At 40.6% G+C, this 19,323-nt stretch overlaps 1 protein-coding gene across 2 annotated transcripts; it reads left to right on the top strand.

Annotated features, from left to right (window-relative positions):
- Window positions 1-8: 8 nt before the first annotated feature.
- LOC135482563 (rhomboid-related protein 3-like) lies at window positions 9-18,758 on the top strand. Of its 2 annotated transcripts, none has more exons than XM_064762712.1 (10): window positions 9-64; window positions 10,105-10,285; window positions 11,140-11,163; window positions 14,739-14,909; window positions 15,922-16,149; window positions 16,280-16,425; window positions 16,606-16,718; window positions 16,994-17,094; window positions 17,446-17,500; window positions 17,974-18,758. In XM_064762712.1, the coding sequence occupies exons 2-10, from the start codon at window positions 10,151-10,153 to the stop codon at window positions 18,204-18,206; spliced, it is 1,206 nt and encodes a 401-aa protein (XP_064618782.1). In that variant the 5' UTR covers window positions 9-64; window positions 10,105-10,150; the 3' UTR covers window positions 18,207-18,758. The 2 variants fall into 2 exon arrangements, with proteins under 2 accessions (XP_064618782.1, XP_064618774.1); XM_064762704.1 differs by lacking the exon at window positions 9-64 and adding an exon at window positions 1,903-2,016.
- The last annotated feature ends 565 nt before the right edge of the window (window positions 18,759-19,323 follow it).

Here is a 19,323-nt window from a genome sequence, read left to right as displayed (position 1 = left end):
TACTTCAAGAACGCGTACTAGGTGCTTGGAAGCCAAGCAGGCAAACACGACGAATCAAGAAAAGGTATGTATTCATGTTTTATTTTTCTCATGTCATGTAATTCGCATAGGACCCGTCTTAGAAAATGTTATATCGATGTCATGTTACGTCAAACGAAATGTATGAAAATGTATGAAAATGAAATGTATGTTCTTAGGTGAAACGCTTTATGTCGCAAAGCACTTTGCATTCATCCCCTTGCCTACTTCAACCAGTACTTCTAAGTGGAAACCAGGAAGCACCCATTCTGTACCTCGCTTGGTCAGGCTTGCCGAGTGGCACTGGTCGAGCCTAGCTTGAACCCGCGACTTTTGGGTAACTTGAACGCTCTTCCATTCTGCCAACGCGCTTCCCGATGTAATGAACATTATGCAAGAGACCACAAGTCCGCATCCCGACCGCGAGCCTTGAGACATCATCGGCAGTAGATGTACTCTAAGAGCACGCGACGACCGGTATACCTTCAGTTCGATGATGGTGCTTCAAGGAGTGGAAATTAATAATTCTTGAGAATGGCTCCAAGTGGGGTAGGGTTTTTTTTTAATTATCTTGCTGGGTCTTGGGTGACGATCAATTGCGCAGACGATTTGATGAAGTTGGCAGAATCACAATAATAAGTCGCCTCCCTTTGTCAAGTATTATTTCATGAGGATCTTCTGCAAATATCAGTATATTAGGTTTCAATGCATTTCATAAGTTGTTGTCAACATGGAAGCAATAGATCAAGTGGTCGGCGTCATTGTATGAGTACTTAATGCAAATACGCGGTACCATGAAATGAATATTACAACCATCGGCATCTGCGAAAAGAAGATGCCACTCTCCAAACAGGTCAAGTTGTGGATCTTTCATGTGTACCACTCGTGCTGGAAGTTTTATTAGGGAGGCAGCTACAGATGTCAATCGTATGAATTGCTCCCTATATCGTCGCATAGTGGACTGTCTGACAATGACGTCTCCTCTGCATGTACCCCATACCCTGTCTCTTTTTCTCCGATCTGTCTTACAATGGCCGTCGTTATGTTTCCACGTCTGGCTTAACAATAATGGCCTTTTGCGTATAGTTGAAGGAATTGCTAGGATCTACCAGTCATATCGTGGTGCCAATGGGTTAAAACACGCTCATGCAATGTAAGGTAGGATTGACAATAGAAGCCACGGATACTCCTAAGACCTCCTCATCAAATACACCTTACATCACATTTGATCAGCTGTCATTGTCACATAGACGAAGGCAGTACCCAACTCGTCCCTCTAAATAATAAAACAGCCACGAGAAAAAACAAAAACACATTTTGCTATTTTATTCATTCCTGCCATTCGTTGGATTTTATCGTAGGGGTATTGGCGTTTACCGGATTTTACTGATTTGAGAAACGCCTACCTCGTTTTGACGTCAGTTGGAATGCCTACACTACATGCAGTCCAAAGGTAGGATATATGCAATATAAATCCATTGTCCCCATAGCTACCCGATCATCGAAGGCATCAGTATTGCATTCCCCTTGTTGAATTAATCGGTCGTTGCCGTCACGTAGACGATGGCAGGATCCACTACTTACCTCTAAATAATAAAACAGCCGCGAGAATAATATCATTATCAATGAACTATCAATGCCACCCTTGGAGAGAGAGTATGTCGTGAGTCTTGTATCTTGCTGCTGAGGATGTAAATCGTCTCATCAGGATTGTCTCATATCGCATATCTCTGATCGGGGGCTTCTGCCACTGAGGCTGGGGCTCTCCCCATCTATTGATCCGCTAACGTGTAAAGCTACCAATCGTCGATGACTCCAGCATAAGTGATATTGTTTGGACCGTTATTGTGTTTACATATGTTTGCCCGACAGTGTGGTGAGGGTATCACGATCTGGAACTTGTGAGAAGGTCGTTTTTGTTGCTTCTCGTTAAGGATTGGAGGGCAAGATGAAGATACATGATGCTTACGGAGGACCAAAGAATCCGAATAACACAAGGTCGGTTACTCGTTTCATTTCATTTAGCTCAAGCATTCGTTTTCTTTCATTTTGGTTGACGTGCTTCTCGGGCTGTCTCGTCACCATTCAGTGGTGATTATCTAGGTTGTCTTTTGTCTAATAGGGTGCGTCGGATGTCCATCAAGAAAAGTACTGGACGTTTCTCTATACCATTCTTTCTGTTGTATATAATAGTTTGAAATCTTCGGAAGTACATGCAATTGACGTGCACCCAGCCTTGGCCTGTTTGAAGAGGGCTTTGAGGAATGGCAATTACAATATCGCTTATGACAAATGATGCTTGTTATCAACCCGAAGCTTTCTGAGATTGTTCTCTGTCGCTTGACATTATGAGAAGGTACATCGCTAAAATTTTGGACCTGTGCACCTGATTTAAATGTCCCTCCTGAAAGAGCGTCCTAGTTGTGCGGTTATTGGTTTAGGCATACCTACTAGGTAACAAGCTCATAATGAATACTTTGTCCCGGGGGAACTTTCTCCCTTGACAGGTTTTCCTACGAGACTCTTTTCGAGGAGAGATTTTCCTACTGCTGATATCGAAGTAATTAGCTTGCTATACAGTCTCATTAAGATACCAATTAGTATGCAAGTGGTTATGAGTCTATGAACCATTATAGGATCTTCAATTGTATGGTATCTGCTCCGACATTTAGCTTCACTCTTGAATCCACTTGACTGCATACAATCTAAGTGTGCTACGGAAGCTAATCATCATCGTATGATGGCAAATGATGGTCGATATCATTTAACTAAAGATTGTTGACAAGGTGCTTAGATAATAAGACTCATCTTCTATGGTAGTCATGGTAGTAAACGATGGCTTTTTTGACATGGTGCCCTGTTCACTTCCTTACCAACCGAATACCGTCTCTATTTACAAGTTATTTTGATTTCCATTCCATTCCTGCAAAATGGCAGTAGCCGGTCATTCAGCAGGCGATCCAGTAGAAATCTAATAATCGTTGGTCTTTTGATCTTGATTTGTAATCTGGCGGTGAAGCCAATATGCTTAGCCAGTGGTACTTCTAGCAGGCCAGACATCAGTGAACCATATCAATGAATTTGATTGGCTTCTAAATGGCATATCAAATCGGGGAGATTAATGGAAATGGCAAAACCGGCGTATACCAGAGGAGGCCTAATATGCCATGCTACGGGTAGGTCAGTTAGTACAACTTGAATCATAACTCACAGTTTCAATGCAAGCAGCCGATTTACTTAATTGGTTGGCATAGAGTAGTCTCTCTTAAAGCAGCCGGTCCATCAAGAGCGCAGGTGGTTTTCAAAAGGAACCAGCCTGCAACCAACTTGTCGACGTGTCATATTATGAGAATTTCAAGCCGTCTGACATGTATAAGCCAAACGGTAAAGTTACCAGTTCAGACAGATCAATCTATTCATTGTTGAACTCTCTGACCAGCACGTTCTATTAAACACCAGTCTTGTCACCAAGGGTGGCAATGGATCCAAAAAACGGGTTCAGAGAATTAACTTGGTCTGCAGGTGGAGCTTGATGTATCGAATCGAAAAGTATTATCCGTACACGACAATGACAATGACAAAAGATGTGGCAGTGGTTCATTGTTGCCCACGTACGGGTATCCTCGACTTGTGCTACTTATCAATGAGAGAGGAAGTGTTGAGAAGGAGTGTTAATGTGTCGATAGTGTCTCTCATCTAAAGTCGTGGTCGGAATCTTACGGCCAACCTGCTTCGGGAATTGGCTGATTAACAGCTATACTTCGGTTTGAAAGATTATGCGTCCAATCAATCCTCTTCGTGACGGGAATGACAGTTGTTAATGCATGTGCATCTATACTGCATTATTGACGAGAAGAAACTGGCTATAGCTGAAGGAATCATTCCACTTACGGATGTATCTTGAGGAAAGTGACATGGAAGAAAGCAACATGTGCAACTTGATAAGGCCCTGTGCTCATAGAAGCTTATGACAACTCGTCAATGCAAGGCATCCTTCGATTGAGGTTTGGTACTTCTTTGTACTTGACAGGTCAAAGCCGGGCCTACAGACCTGCTATTGCGATAGTGGACAAGCTAAATTGTTTAGGTTATTCCTGATTAGCTCTTTGACTCCGCAACCTCGAGCTCCGTGAGAACTTTCTTCCATCGACACCATAGGATGGTCAGTCGAGTCGGTGAAACAGTTTTTATTGTATCCATTTTGTGTGATTCTACTCAACGTTTGGGATCGCTGAAAGAAATGTTGCGCATGTTCCTGTGTGTTTCCCCTAACTGAAAAGTCATGATCCCTCTAGTTGCCTACAGTATGGAAACACTGCAAAAGCACAGATGTCATACCGTCTTTAGCTAGTCGCATTCCTCCTGTGAAATATATCTGGTCGGATTTGATTCCATGACCATGGGCATACCTCTCTAGAGATCTCATCCTCGCCTTGAATGACATGAACATGTAGTAACATGACCACCTCTCGTAACCCCGGCAAATATTCTTCCTGCTTTAGAAATCATCCATTATGCAGTGAGCGGTTGGCAGATTATACACGGCCAGGTTTGGAGATACCTTTCAATGCTAAGCTCTGTGAAGCCAATGTGTGGTGGGTGACTGTAAGTTCAATCAAGGCCCTGATATATTGACCGCCGTGAGAGGAGTTTGCCACAATACAATGGTATACCCTTTGATACGTCATCTGAACATGACAAAATAATGAGAGGAGATACATCGCTTTTTGAATACGTATAATTTCAAGGACACTGTGTCATTTCGCTGCTATCTCTAAACAAGGGCTGGTCAGTTCGATTTCTTTATTTCAAGTCAATTATAAAACACGAGATGAAAGATGAAACTTGCTATGCGTGAGATGTAAAAGCTGCCTCTGGCTCAATCGATTATCATATAATGTGAATGACGAAAATAGGATACAAGATTTTTTGTAATGCATTTATATGACGATAGAGGAAACATTCTAGATTCTCCCTTTTGAATTCATTGCAATATCATTTCTATGTTATCAAATATGTGCCTAAATTACTTGCAAATATGATCCTTTTTCTTCACCGAAACCCAATTAGTACGTAAGGCTTTATTGCATTACCCCTACAGAACGACATTGAAGCAGCATTGTGCAATTACTTGATGAATCGATATGAGTTGAGCGAAGACCACCTGTCATATTCCGGTAAGCCTCATAGCACCCCTGCAAGCAATGAAGTCTGCATGATACAAGAGAAAGGTGGATGGCTTCCAAAGGTGGATGGCTCAAAGTGGAGATTGATTGTAATAGTCATATAATGAGTGAAAGCAGCCATAGAAAAAGTTGCATAAAATCATAATGTTAGTCTATTATCATCTCCGAGTAAGCAAAATTGTGGCCCTGGTCGGTGAAGGCATATCGTCCCCATGACACCTGTTTCATGGTGGTCGATGTTATCAATATTTGCCCTGACAACCCTTTGATAAGACAGTTGAACAATGGGAATTCAGGCCTAGGTGGGGCTTTTGTTATAGATAATACGTGTATTAGGCTAGGCCTGAAACATTCTAACTGCCGGGTAAGGGGAAAGTAATGTAATGTTACACCAAGTTGTCCCTTTAATCTCGCTGTCATCCAGGATCACCAAGGGAAGGCTTCTTTTCCTTGATACAACAATTCGATATTCCAATTAGTTCGCGTGCAACAAGTTAGACCCAAGTTGCTTCTGGCGTAAACTAAGTTGACAGTATATGGCTCATTTTCCCTTGCGCTTTAACACGCTGGGGAGCCATTTGAAGAAAAAGAACTAGCAATTGTATCAATTGCCTTAACACACTATGAACTCGATGTGGCAATACTGAGAGTAATTTGCTCGAGTAGCAAGTGTTTCATCATACAGCTGAGGTGTTGGGCGTCAGATGAAGGTAACAATCGATGAGATTTTTTCTTCTTCTTTTCTGTAAACTCGCACGTTTTAAGTGTCCATAGTAGAACGCAGCTAAATCATCCCTTCGTTAGAAGAGAATCAGACTTACTGCTTTTCCGTGTGATCAACAGAGCAAGGCAAGGATGTCTATACTAGTGCAATCCCAACTATCTTACATCTTACAACAATACGCATCACTGGAACCTGATTTGAATAAATATTTCTCGAATAAATTGCAGTTCGGTACTCTAAGGATAGCTGTTTTAGAGTGCATTCGCCGGTCCACATCTAGCGTCATTAAAGATAAAGTTTCCACTGAGACTACATTAATGTAAGAAAGTCCCCCTGGTGTATCATGAATAAATATCAGGAATTAAATTTAAGTCTCCAATAAGTACGATTTAACATGGAGCTCAGTGGAATAAAAAAGGCGCCCACGTAGCAAGTAGCTGCATAGTAAATACTTTCGCAAATTAAAAGTGAGCTTGAATCGAATGAACCATTCAATTCATATTTTGAGATATTCGGAGCTTGATAACTGATACATTTTGAATTGTTAAATAATATTATGATTGCAACGGTTTCTTACTCATACATTCTTCTGTCCCAGTGCAATTTTATCTTTTGCGCTTCTTGTTAAATGTTATGATGTTATTTATTGAGCTAGTGTTTGGATACGGGCAAGTACAATCCGTGCACGAGTTGTTCGGCTGATGAAGTTATTATTTATTCACAGCAGTTTACATTTTCGGCCAGCATCATACGCTCTTGAGTCGTTTGAAATTGACAATTTGTCATGATAACTCAGGCTGAACTATATATCACAAGATATTTTTTACCATACCAATGGAGACGCTGATATTGGACGATTCAGTGGACAGCGTCTAACAACTTATGATCCCGAAAGTAATATGCACTGGCAAATTCAGCCAATTATCTTTACTTGAGATGCACGTAGGACCACACGAAAGTTCATTGGTGGTATGTCGTTTGTCAAAGGAGGAAAGGGAGGCAATTTCATGTTAATAAATGTTTAGATCGTAAAGATTGTTTTCACGCTGCAGATGTTTACTTTCAAGTGAAGTGAAATCATGATGAACCTGTGTTCAAATCCTTTAATACCAATCAATCTCTTAATATCATCCAATTCAGCCATGTTGTCCTGCATGACCAAGAGGCTATTCAATAACCTCGAAAATCTTAAGCAACAAGACAAGTATTGAACCTTACAGCAGATAGTAACTGGGGGATATCACGACGACTTTATTATGCTGTGCCAAGTTGAAGCCAACAATGACACAAGTACTATCATCGAAGCGTTTAGTTACTGTTAGTCAAATAGAAAGCTGTCAGGCTTCCATTTGATGACCATAAAGACCAATAGCTCATGTAAGTACCATGCTACATCATAACGGTCTTGTGCACTGAATGTGTAGAGCATGTACTGTGGGACGCAATCTCACCAGCTTCCAGCCTGTTCTACCTATCCTTTTCAATGAAAGTTAATGACTGACAAGACTAGTGTTGAGATGCTGGGCCAACTAAAGAGATAAGTTTCGAAAAAATATACGGATTTGTTTCTGCATGAAATGCTCGGCAGTATCCATGGTCCTGGTGGTGATAGCACTGGACTTATGAATAGACTGAGTACAGATTACGTTACTTCATTATTTCCCTCCACCTACACTAGATTGCTGTACATTCATCAAGTTTTATCATGGACCACAAATAGGATGTCACATTGTGGGCGCGACACCTGTCATGGGCCCTATTGTCTGCGCGAACCTGAGCCTGATGGATGAGCCATTCGCAAAATATGATAATCCATACCTAACTCCACTTCACCACAGCCAATTCTCGCCTCAATGGCTGCTCAATGGATGCTATTTAGCTGTGTATCCTCGGAGGTAAATTAAAAAACTAATAACCAGAATTCTTGATGTCCCAAGTCATAATGCTGTGTTTTGTCGTCTTGTAGTGTCTTTGCGATATATTAGCACATATTTTATTAGTTTTTTTACAAACGGAAGAAAGATAGAATCTTTGGTTAGTCATTTCGCTGCCAGCATGTACTCGGTGAAGGATCGATGTACGAAGTTAGGCTTTCGTAGTCAAGATGTTTGGGTCTTCAAACCGGAATATTATTTCAAGGAAAAAAGGTAGGCAATGTGATAATATGTTGTTATCCCTTTCGGTCAAATCCTCATAGAGAAAAAATAATCCTGCTCAACACTCTCAGTATATTGGTTCGAAAAATGTGTGAGGCCTTAAGAGAAACCAAGAAACCTGTTTTTTGTACAAAAGTCCGATATGAACTTGCGAGTCTGCCAACCTTAGCAGATATTGGCAAACGACTTCTCGGCACGACCACATAAATTCTTCCAATGTGATAATTCATTCAGCATGTTCAAATGGATGCTAGAGATTACATATAACCACAGTCAAGGGATCTCCTAAAGCAGACTGAAGTGTTTGATGGCATATTACCATATTGGAACAAGTCAAATGTAAGCCACGAATTTGCATGATGAACTCAAAATTGGCTCACTCCTTTTCCTTGTTGCTCGCAGGCTTTAAAATCACAGCATAACTTTTAACCTTGTCACCGCAACAAGAGATGCTTTGACAAGTAAACTTCGTGCATTGTTACCTTCTTACTGGATATTTTCGATATAAGGTGAGACCAGTAAATGTTTTCAGTGGAATCTTCCAGATAATCCCATTTTTTCTGATGGGCCTCAGTCAATACTGAAACATGGTCAATGGATTCTTAGATGGGATATGTCTCGTGGGATACTCATTAATCGATAACAGCCGTTGTGTCTTTCGTCAGGACCACTCTGACTTCAAAAAATCGCCCTGCTGTCTTGTCTAAGGAGTTTTCAAACTCTATTTGCAGTACATTATGTAGTCCGGATTGTTCCACTACTCTATTTGCAGTACATTATGTAGTCCGGATTGTTCCACTCGTGCCAGAGTATTCAACAATTCAACCTGTTGGAACACGTCACCGTGTAATACATTTTGTGCATGAAGAAAAAATGACCGAAGCAACGACAGGGGTGTACGATCCGCTAATCAACATGGTATCTAGTTGTCAGCAAGTCGTGATTAGTTAATCCGTATATTGAAACCCATGCATGAACCTCATCCATATTCATATCTTCAATCAGAGTTTTAACGATACATGTATTTAGGTTTTCCTCTCCACCCAATATGGCCCTCTTGAGTACTGTATTGTAAAGTGCATTGCCATATCACATCAGTGCTCCTGGTCAGAGCGTCACTGTCGGTGCATATTTCATTCAAAATATCGGCAGCAGCTTCCTCAGCAAAGTGTAAGTGTCTGTCAATTTTCTCAAATCCGTTAGCGACAAAACATTAGTGGTATACTCTTTCTCATGTACTGGTGAATCGAGCGTATTTCTTTGAAATCTTTGATAAGTTGATCCGATCTACTCTTTGGTGCAACGTCTGCAATGATATTGGGATTTGAGTTCGTATTTCATATACTAATCTCGGTGTGGAATAATGTCAAGTTACGAATAGTTGATTTGCGGTCAAATACCGTGTGTTTAAGCATGATGAGAGGTATTGGATGAAGATGTTCCGTATTTTCCCATCGCAAATAATGTTGGCAAAGATGCACTTTATGTGGGGTTTATGTCTTACGTGTACGTCCATAGTTTGCATAACCGGTGTCTATGCTATAGTCTTTCACGGTCCAGATTGGTCAGTGGGTCTTTTCCCCAGCTCAACAGTTGCATCTGCGTCGTTGATTGCAATTGAAAATTATTTCGGAAACGGAATCGAGCAGAGAAAAGAGAAGAAAAGAGATCTGAAGACTTGTTGCAAGCATTTGTCTCCTCTACCTCTAGCTAGTAAGTTAAGTATCTGAGTAACAACCGACTGCCTAGAATTGCACAAAAATTCATCAGTCAGTAGCTTTTTGCTCCTAGATATGGCTGTGATGCATGTACATTATTGATGTCAACAAGCAATGGTTAGTTGTGTCCACCCAACAGCAACGAAAAACACGGGCCTCACTCTGGTGTTTTGCTTTATTGGTTATTTACTGCATGGTAATGTCATGGATTCATTTAGGTCTAATATCCATTTTTTCTGTTACGATCAAAAACAAGGTCTGCTAACAACTTAAGTGCACAGCAGTTATTCTGTCTCTTTCAGAGCGGGTAAGGCCCGTGGTTTGGACCTAGCAGCTAACTCGTTCCTTATGGAGGACTACACGGACAATGAGGGCCAAAATGAGAGTGTGCCCCTGGAAGTGCAAGCAAACCACGTGGAAAATCATGTCATACATGTCGGTGAAGGAAACCATTCTCGAGACGGCGACGATGTAATTGGAGATGTAAGTAACATTTATAAGTTTATCTCCAACTTTATGACCAACCTTCCAGTAAATTGGTCGGCGGTGGAATTTCTGACTATTCACCAGCAGAGAGTGAGCTGTGGGGTATGAAGGAAAGCCATAAAATCCTTCGATGCTGGTTGATATCAGACTTGTCAAAAGAATCCACACATGCAATTTGCAATTGATCGAGCAATTAGAGCCCAACCCAAAGCAATGAAGAGTGCTTTATAGCAGAAACAATCGTTACTACAATTCCCTTGTCGCCTTCCGTGAAATTGGTATAGATGTGGTAATTAAGGAATGCCTTGCTTTCTTGTCGAGCAAGCTTCAGTTCCGAAGCAGCGCGCTCAAAAATGCCATTGAAAATTCCCAGTACACCAGGTCGAAAAATGTCGACAGGCTGACTGCAAAAGCTACTCACTTTGTGAGTTTCTCGCTAAAAGTGATTTTTGATTTGTTCATTAGTCAAAGCGTTTATAATAAATACTAAGTATAGCAGACGATCAGGTGAGAGAAAAAAACCTGCATTTCTCGGACAATCATTCAGTTATTTACATCGACGTGCAACCTTCGTTAAATCATAACTCTTATCAACAGTAGTATGATATTTTATCGGCATGATACAAACCCATTTTCATTAATTGTATTTGTAGTCCCGGCGGTTGCTCAATCATTGCGGCCATCTTGCAATGTGGTTCCTATTACCCCAGATATCAAACAGACAATTCGCCTAAATCGCATATCACTTTGTATAATTTATTTTGCTATGATCATTAAAGACACAGACGGATCTAATCAAATCATGTATGTACTCCTAACGCAGTGTGATATCTTCTTACTTGTTCTTGCAGCGATGGAAGTACCTCTTTGAAAAGGTAAGTGCTGAACACCTTTCTTGAAGTCTAGTAGAGCGCCGACAAAAAAAGAAAGGACGGAAACTTGTGTAGCAGTCCTCTTCAACACACATTGTTACTTACACTGTCTTAACTGCCTACCTGTTTCTGTCAACATTTTATAGCGCTGATGGGGATCACCGCCTCTGGCTGCTTCATTTCCTATCCTATCTCACTGCTTTGGCACTCTCACGTAGACCAGGATAACAAGTATTTCCGTCACATCATGTGTTATGCCCTCTTCAATAATCCATTGCCAACTCATAACTTATGGAAACGGCTTCCTTTCATGTCTAGCCTCTTCCTTGCTTCATCTTGGCACTTTAGCGACCGTAGATTGATTCTCGAGATCAACAATTTGGACAAGTTTGTGCAATATGTGAGGGAAGTTGGAATTAATTAATGGTCGGAGGGTTATCGTATTTCAAGAGAAACGACGTGCATAATACACAGACATCGTCGGCTTAAAAACCGAAACGACCTAATGATAGTGGAGATACGTCCACAGACCTGCCCACTAAGATACAACCTTTAAAGACGTAGATAAAGTCGCTTAGAACGAAATTGCTGTTTTGCATGGCTTTGAAATTGCCCGTTAAACGATTCCGAAGATTGATGGCGGAGTTAGGAAAGAACCCAGACCATCTCAATCACGATTGCAGCAATCTGCGACCAGAATTCATTGCATTACGATTCCAAGAATCTTTCGTTCCTTCGTCATCCCTGTATTCCAGAGTTATACCCCTCGCTCGTTGTTAAAGCGCAGCTGAACTGCTCAGATTTCTTGTAGTGCACCAAGAAGTGCTTAAACTTTGATGCAACAGGAGAGTGTGTGGTTCACGATGTTTTGGGCGATGTTGTTGTTTCCCACTGCAGTATCATGCAAGAAATAACATAGCATTCCTTACAGAGACCTATGGAAATGATACAGTTGTAGAATGAATCGAAGTGTCTTCTTCATGTTTTAACACATTCACCGCGGAAAGTGTTTGGCTGGGGTATACCTTTTGCACTGATATTTCTAGCCTGACCAGAAATCAACCAACATAGGCGGGCATTCAGACATTACCAGCTGGTCCATTTCTTGTCATGTAGCAATACAAGCGCGAACGGGTTGAGGAAGTGCTTATGCTCTAGAAACGTATACAGGAAATGATTTCATCACCGGTGCTCTACACTGAGAGATTCTTTTTGTCAATATCACAATATGAGGTGTTCCACTTCTTCAATGCTCTGTCTGTAATCCAGTTGTTCACTTTAGGACCATTAGGCTTTAATTGTTTGGTTTCATTACGAACTCGCTAATCACCTCCCTGCCTTTGCTTCCCCCAAGCTCGACCGTTGGCACAACCTCCGCTCGGCTGGCAAAATGCTTATGCTTGCCTTTATATGCTTAAATAATGCATGTACATGTAGCTTAATTCATTTAGAGTTATTCATCAGTAAAAATCCATTTAGAAAATAATTTCCGCCCACTTCATGCAAACTAATTGAATTCCCAATCAAATAAATGAAGATTCTTCTGCAGATCGAGAAAGGCTTATAACATAGTTAGTTCCCAATCTCAGACTCCAGGAGATTTCCGCATGCATCTTTATTAGTGCGCAGAGTCTCGTCTGCAGAACGGCAAACGCAATAAAATATCCAAATGTTCAACCTTAGAGAAGAGACAAGTGCACATCTCAAACAGATTCGCCTCATCTTTCGACAAATTTGACAAGATGAGTTTCTAATTAAAAACATATTTGTTTGGCCTAAATGCATGTTCCCTTTTTTAATATTCTGCAAAAGAATGTCAAGATGAAATATTATGATAGCTTAGTTGGTAGAGAGTGCTTGTCTAAATGCAATAACACAAGCCAAGCACATTACTTCACGTCAACACAAACGGTCGTACTCAGCCATGCTTTTGGGGTTGATATGGAAGCGACTAGTTTTACTCTCTCATTATTTATTTATATATGAAGAGCCAGATTGGTTGCCGATCCTTGCTTGTTTGGCTTTGGAAAGCTCAAACAGAATGTGTCCATCAATAATTAACACGCTGTTTGCAACTCATTGCAACAGGTAAATCCTATCACTACCTGCGGGGCCGCACTCCAATCTCTTGGCGAAAGAGGACAGAAATCGAATAGTGTTACTGATATTGATATTGATTACGAGAAGCTTAATGACCACCAAAATAATTAGCATGTGAGTGTAAAGACACATTATGACGTCCGCTTTACCTGGACCATGTCCTCAGTGCGTCACTGGCCGATTGACTTAATATGCCTAAAGCGTTATATAGGTACCAATACTTCTTCCCGCATCAAAATCCAGTATTCTCGACTCCGCGGCAATCTCAGTCCTACTTAAGACAGTATTTTTAGTTTAAAAGTTTTATTTCGAGTTGAAATACGAGTGTGTGCAAATAAGTTTTGCATCCAATTTTATTATGTACACTAGTTAATCCCATTCATTGACGTTCCTGCAGCTATATACGAAGTAGCCTGAGGCCTCTGACTATTCTTGCCCACTTTCGACATGTGTGACCTGACACTATGGTATTTATCTGTTTGCCAGAATAGATTTACGTTCATATATTCATACGAGACAAATCTCCGTGTGAATCTTCCGTACCATTAGTTTGTTCAGTTGTATGAATAGCTTCCTCAAGACTTGTTTCATTACCCGGACGCGACATCACTACCAAACTGTAAGTCACTCTTTCCATCACGTAAGGAGAGGGGCGCCTACGTTGCAAGATCACCTCTCTGTACCCAAAGCTATTTGAATGAATACCGATAATTCATTGCACGCTGGTACACAATCGACTTGAATAAGGAGAGATGCTGTATGATTCACATCCTCAATTTTTCAAAAACGCAGCTACTAAATCGTTCAATATTAATTGGTGTCAAACATGCCAAGCTGGTTCGTAGTGCTGGTATATCTTGCTTTGCACTCGATCCTATCCGCTGACGATTCACAAGTTAACGTGTGTGTATTCAGTTCTGTTTTAATCATCTTTTGCCATGATCAAAGTCTTAACGCCGTCATTTCCAGCATATTTCAGTAACCTTTAGCCTTATTTGGTTTTAAGGGGAAATCTGGCGAAAAAAGAAGTCGTGTGGACAAAGTTTTTTTACATTAACCATACAAAAACTGCCTCTCATCGATAATTTGGCCGTTCTCTGTACATCATTTATTCCAAGATCAGTAGGGGAATAATGACAGGATGTGCAGATCTCAACACTGTCGTTCAGATCCTGTCGATAGTAATCACTTGAGTAAAACTGGTCTGCATGATCTAAAAAGTGGAAGTGTTCTTCTAATCCATCATGGCTAACTTAATTCCTCCAATCAACACCCTTCATGTTGTCAATATCAATCTTGCCTGCTATTGGATCGAAGCCCACATTTTTCTCCCTATGAATTCCGAGAGTGAGGTGTATGTGACGAGAATGCCGAACGATATGCTAGTCAACGCATTGCATATCAAGGTACAATCGCGAAGGTTCATTTTTTGAAGAAATGTTGTTCATAATTTGTTTATTGTTGTGATTTTATTTCAGTTCACAATAGAAGAATCGCCCGGAACAGTCTCCCTTCAAAACTTCCGCAAAATATTGAAGGATTCAGCTTTTCGATCTGAGGTTGACCCCCATAAACTCGAAGTATTAGAGGGCAGGGCGAGTAGTGATAGCCAAGATGGTGGCATCAGTTATCAGGAGTTTGTGAATATTGTGAGTATGGGTCGACTGGGTCAACCCTGCCGCTGATGTAGAGTCAGCCTTTCCTGTCAGCATGTCGAAGTAGTTTCTGGAGTCGAATACTTCTTGCTCGGGGCGTCGATACGGTTATCTTCTTCACGTGGGATCCAATTCCTTAAAATCTTTAATTGCTATTCGACTCTTGGTTCCTAACATACAATTCAATACACTGACACTGACTAAAAATCATCACATTCGAACAAAAAACTTTTACGTATCGGTAATCAGGGTAGTATTATCGACACAGACTAATATCTGTTTCATTATCAACACGGATTGACTTATACACTTGCGAGGTTTTGATATTAACTATAGACCACCCTGAATTCAACGAGACATGGGTTGTAGCAGCTCGATGTTAGAGCGTGCTGGAATGCCTTAAAGAATGTGCACCGCACGGGGTCGTGACATTGTTGTATGTGGTTAGTTTAAGAACCGACACATTTGTTTGATCCCTATCAGTTGAAGCTGGATCCATAATTGGGATAACTTTACTTGCATGATAATAAAATAAGGCTCATAACGAATTAGGCCAACATCGGTGCAACAGTACAGTAAGAATCACACGATTTCGTCCCACTTTAGATGCCATGTACGAATATTACTTTACCTATTACACTTTAATATCGAGCTTACTGGTTCTCTTTCGGATTTGTGTGGATATTGCACGTTTTTTTATCAATGGACACGGTTTGGTGTTGATTCCCTGGATGGATTGCGATCTGTGATATGTGGTCCGAATGGGAGAAAAATCATAAGATTACTTGCCATTTGTCAATGTAAGGATTGGTTGCCTTGTACAGACCTTTCCTTGAAGGCCACGTGAAAGACATTTGTCATTGTAATTTACCATCTTGACACTTAATTTGTCTGCATGCAAGGCGATGATTTAAGACCTGCTGGGGTCGGATCACCAAGCCCCGAGGTCTAAATCTCAGCCCAAAAACGATTGTTCCAATGTCCTTTATCATAATCCCTGTTTCAGTTAAGTAACAAGAGAACCCGAAGTTTTATGATAGCGGTCCATTGTCGTGACAAAGAAGTTTGGAGCGAGAACGAATTAAGAGTCGAACCGAAGCGAACTCTCTTCACGAAGATGGTACACATCATTGCAATCGAGGTGCTTCCTGATAAGCTTGACAGACAGTATTATGCCGATCGCTACACGTGTTGCCCACCTCCGGTTTTCTTACCACTTATCACTCTGCTGGAGGTAAGAAAGCGTTCTGTCTCATGTAGAGAGAGATTGGAAGACGAAAATGCAAAGAGAGTACGTCAATTTGTCGAGTTTGAAGACCCATCAATCTTGATAAATGTCAGATTCCTTCTTCGATTGATTTCAGATCTGTTGTTTTATCTACTACTTGGTTGACTTGGATAAAGGATTGACATCATCAGGACCTGTACCCGCCGACAGCATCTTTATATACCGTCCAGACAAGCGAGCAGAAGTGTGGAGATTCATATGTTATATGTTCATCCATTCCGGGTAAGGAAATGAGGCTTTGTGCGAGAGAAAAAAACAATTACTCCTTTTAACCTTGTGTGAAATAGAGCGAATTCTTATTTCACACAAGGTTCAGATCGCAATGTTGAATGCTTTGAGAATTTGACAACAACATATCATATATCTGTACACAGCCTTTACTTACATTGTCGTTCATTTCAGGTGGGTGCATCTTTTCTTCAACATGTTGGTCCAGTTATTGGTTGGCATTCCCCTGGAGATGGTGCACGGCTCATGTAGAATAGGGATAGTCTACCTAGCTGGGGTGCTCGCTGGTAAGAGATGTTTAAAAAAATAATATTGTTCATAAATTGATAATGAGTTCGTTGCATGCCAATATTTGCTTGTACGTTGATATATAACTTATCAGTTCTCGTCAACTGGCAAAGACTTCCAAACTATACCCCTTACGTAATTGACCTGGGTGGATAAAGCGTACAATGTCTTTTGTATTATTTGTACAATCAGTGTAGTCATTTCTGCAAGACGAAAGCGAACATTTGCGCATAAAGCTCGGACATGATATTAACGAAATTTTATATATTTTCAGGTTCTCTCGGTACATCAGTTTTCGACATGGATGCATTCTTGGTCGGTGCGTCTGGTGGTGTGTACGCCTTATTGGCAGCTCATGTGTCCAATATTTTACTGGTAATGTATTCATATTCAAAGTAATCCTATTCAATGGTATTCTGACTGGGCAAAACTGTGGATTACAGAATTTATAATTATCATAAGAGAATAAGTAAATAATAATATGTATTTTCGCAAATTGGGATAACTGCGAAATCCGCATGGCGAAAATTTGGCTGGTCACACTAGTTGATTCCTTTTTCCTTGCTAATTGATACTAACTGGTTACCCCATCATTTTTGTTGATACATTGGTTCAGATCACTCCGAAAGTGCCATCTGACGAGAAAAAAGGTGAGCACGATACAGTCGTGATGTCTCGCATGTCTTAAATGTCGCTGCTTCTGACACGTGATTTCTTTTCTTTCAGAATTACTCTGAAATGGAACTGGGGATTTTTAAACTTGCTGCTGTTTTTATCATTGGTATGTTTCTAGTTCGGGTGTCCATTTAGATCCATGTCCATGTAGATACATGTCATATGGTTTGTGAGCTGATTGCTTTGAACGGCGGATGTCCTTATAAAGTACTGATGGCGACTTTTCAACCCGTTGTGCTCTTTTGACAACCCTTAGAACAAGAGCAACATATGCCAATGATTATTGGAATTATGATTAAGATAGCTAAGTTGAGAGCCATTCATGTTAAAGTAGATGAATAGAACATTTCAAAGAACGCTGAGCTTAGCAAATGAAATACGTTTATTTTTGCCTGATAGAAATAAAATTTCATATCGGCGGAAGATAAAATAACCTGGTACATATTGCAAAAAGGGCAGTTGAATAGGTAGTGATGAACTCTGAGCATTCGTCTAGCCAAAAAAGAGAAGAAAATGCGCAATATGCGTTATTGCGTTTATGATAACAGCAACTTCTTAGCAAACTCTTGAACATTTCAGCTAGTGCCGACGTGGGATTCGCCATTTACGACCGGTATGCCAACGAGATCGCGGAGCCACCAGTCTCGTACGTCGCCCACTTGACAGGAGCCTTGGCCGGTCTCACTATCGGCTTGGTTGTCTTAAAGAACTTCGAACAAAAGTTACGAGACCAAATCATGTGGTGGATATCACTAGGAGTCTTTGGGGCATGTACAATATTTGCTGTGCTATTTAATAGCTTTTACTATTGATCTGTGACAAGGGCTAGCGCTACTGATGCTTACCTTACGCCTTCTTCCATTACCATTGGTGCTATAATATTCGATTCAGTATGGATACAACTCAACAGATGTTTACAGCTTTTCTTTGTGTGCCGTCAGAAAATTATAATAATGTGATACAAGATTTGGTTTGAGAACGCTGTTGTGCGCAGATTCACCATTAATCGTGTCTTATTGCAACGTCACACTAGACGAATCAATTCAAATTTTGAATTTTGTAATAAAGAATTTTAAAGTATGATGGATTTCACAGTCACAGAGGAATGCTAGTAGTCAACGCCGTTGGCTAATGAAAGAGTCTCATCTTGCAGCAAAACGTACGGCAATTATGGTCTACTTGGAAAAAAAGGCTATTCATCACGAAGTTTCTTGAAACGAAGTGTTTACATAACATGCATAATGGTTTTATGGTTATTGTAATTACTGACCTTACGAAAGAAGAGACGCTATCGAACGTGTGATAAGACAATCATTATAACTGGCGATTCATTTAAGCTACGCTTAGTCAAAGAATACATCTAATGCATATAAAACATACATAAATCAAGAATCGTGGTAATTTTTCACAAATTTAATGATTATTCAATCAAAGATCAATCCGTAATCATACGGTTGAGGGTAAATGAGAGGGACGACATCCATCGCCCTACAAGATGTCGATTGGAAAATGTTTGAGAGTTCATTTTCCTGATATCACTGCCACAGCTACACCAACCAATACAAAGATGGCTCTCGGGGAGCTCGCTGTGGTTGAATAGGAAGTTAGGTTTGCAAATATGCATAGATAGTGAATATTTGGACCAGAAACGTGACCAGTCACGTCTTTGGTATGATCTAATGCGCTTTCCGTTAGACCTTCGTCTCCTGTGATACAAAATAAGGTTTTGGTAAGTGTTTGCCAGTGCAGCACTATATCCAATACCAAAAACACGAATAATGGTTTGATCTTTACTGACCTCCGTGTATCTTGAACCTTGGGACTCTTCGCCACAGTTATCATGAAAGCAACTCCTACACTTTTGACAACATCATTTGTGAAAAACAACTAAGCATATAACCCAAACCTTGCCCCACCCTTGGCGCTCCC

The sequence above is a fragment of the Lineus longissimus genome, chromosome 1 (genome assembly GCF_910592395.1).
Source record: "Lineus longissimus chromosome 1, tnLinLong1.2, whole genome shotgun sequence".
Classification (NCBI taxonomy): domain Eukaryota; kingdom Metazoa; phylum Nemertea; class Pilidiophora; order Heteronemertea; family Lineidae; genus Lineus; species Lineus longissimus.
This window is presented reverse-complemented; position numbering and strand designations above follow the sequence as displayed.

Coding starts and splice junctions, on each gene's coding strand:
- LOC135482563 (XM_064762704.1), top strand. CDS start 1,967: ATGAAGATACATGATGCTTACGGAGGACCAAAGAATCCGAATAACACA. Junction 14,910..15,921: donor ATCAGGAGTTTGTGAATATT/GTGAGTATGGGT, acceptor TCCCTGTTTCAG/TTAAGTAACAAGAGAACCCG. Junction 16,150..16,279: donor CACTTATCACTCTGCTGGAG/GTAAGAAAGCGT, acceptor GATTGATTTCAG/ATCTGTTGTTTTATCTACTA.